The following is a 1,299-nucleotide window of genomic DNA, read 5'->3' on the forward strand; positions in this document are numbered from 1 at the left end:
CTCCTAGCCACAACCCTGCAGCATCTAACCCCAGCCCCCCAGCTCAGCCCTAGAGCCCCCCCGGCCCTACCGAAACCTCCGGGCACAGTCAGCCTCGCGCCGGTAGTCGCACTCCCACTCCAGCTCCTTCTGCAGCACCTGCAGGGTGTTGTCAGCGAAGAGACCTGGGGGGGCCCAGGGGGATCAGGGCCATGCTGGGGAGGGGGTTAGGGGGGATGGGAGGCGGGGAAGGTGGTCTCCCCGTGGTCCCTCACCCTCCGGCAGCGCCACGCTCAGCTTGAGCAGCGAGAGCAGGTTCTCCATGTCGCTGCGGATGCTCTGGGCCACGCCGGGGTACTGCGGAGAGGGGGAAGGACACGGGGTGAGGGAGAAGGACACTGGGAGAACCCAGGCGTCCGGGCTCCCACCCCACTCCTATCAACGCCACGAGCAGACCTAGGAGACAGCCTAGGCGTCTGGGGCTCACCTGGACCTTGACGGCCACGTCGGTGCCGTCGCGCAGCTGGCCGTGGTGCACCTGCCCGATGGAGGCGGCCGCGAAGGGCGTCTCCTCGAAGGAGGCCACCAGCTCCCGCCAGCCGGCGCCCAGCTCCTCGGCCAGCACCTGCTGCAGGCACAGGGGTGAGCCACGTTCCCCCCCAAGAGCCCCCTCGCCACCAGCTGCTGCGGCTTGGCTAGCGTGGGGGGGGGGAGGCACGAGCAGGCCAGTTCTCCACCCAGCCGGGGGCTCCCCCCACCCCCCGCGGGGCCGGCGCTCACGCTGGTCTGCCAGGGGGGCATGAAGTCGGCGCTCTGCCGCACGCGCTCGAAGATCCGCTGCAGCTGGGGGCTCAGGAAGCTGCTGTGTGTGGGGGGGGGGGGCTGGGGGAGCCAGGGGTGGGATGCCCAGCCCCACCTCCCTCTTGCCCCTGCTGGGGGCAGCTCCCACAGGGTACAGCCTCGTGGGGGGCGGTGTTACTGCCTCAGACAAGAGCATAAAACCAGGATTAGGACTTTGTGACCCCCCGCCAATGCTGGAGGGAGCCAAGTGCCATCCCCCCCAGCCCAGCCCCTGTCCCCATCCCGCCGCACCTTGCAGGCTGAGCATCTGGCCGATCTTGAGGGCGGCGCCGCGCACCCGGCAAAGGGTGTCCACGATGCGCTCGGCGTTGGCCTCCGACAGGAGGGGGCTGGAGCCCAGCAGGGACGCGCTCTGCGCTGCTGGGGGAGGTGGGGGGTGATGGAGAGACCCTGCCAGCCCCAGCGGAGCACAGCCCCGGCTGGGCAGGGGGTGCAACCTGGCCCCTCCCCCCCCCCCCC

The 1,299-nt window shown here is 70.8% G+C and overlaps 1 protein-coding gene across 1 annotated transcript in view; it reads right to left on the reverse strand.

Annotated features, from left to right (window-relative positions):
* Positions 1-1,254, reverse strand: part of COQ8B (coenzyme Q8B) — a 3,059-nt gene extending 1,805 nt beyond the window's left edge. Inside the window, 5 exon segments of the mRNA XM_025213052.1 lie at positions 71-164; positions 255-336; positions 467-607; positions 760-845; positions 1,072-1,254. Of these exon segments, the coding sequence (XP_025068837.1) occupies positions 71-164; positions 255-336; positions 467-607; positions 760-845; positions 1,072-1,087 (419 nt within the window). The 5' untranslated portion in view covers positions 1,088-1,254.
* Positions 1,255-1,299: the final 45 nt, after the last annotated feature.

This window comes from Alligator sinensis, unplaced genomic scaffold, assembly GCF_000455745.1.
Source record: "Alligator sinensis unplaced genomic scaffold, ASM45574v1 scaffold1667_1, whole genome shotgun sequence".
NCBI lineage: Eukaryota > Metazoa > Chordata > Crocodylia > Alligatoridae > Alligator > Alligator sinensis.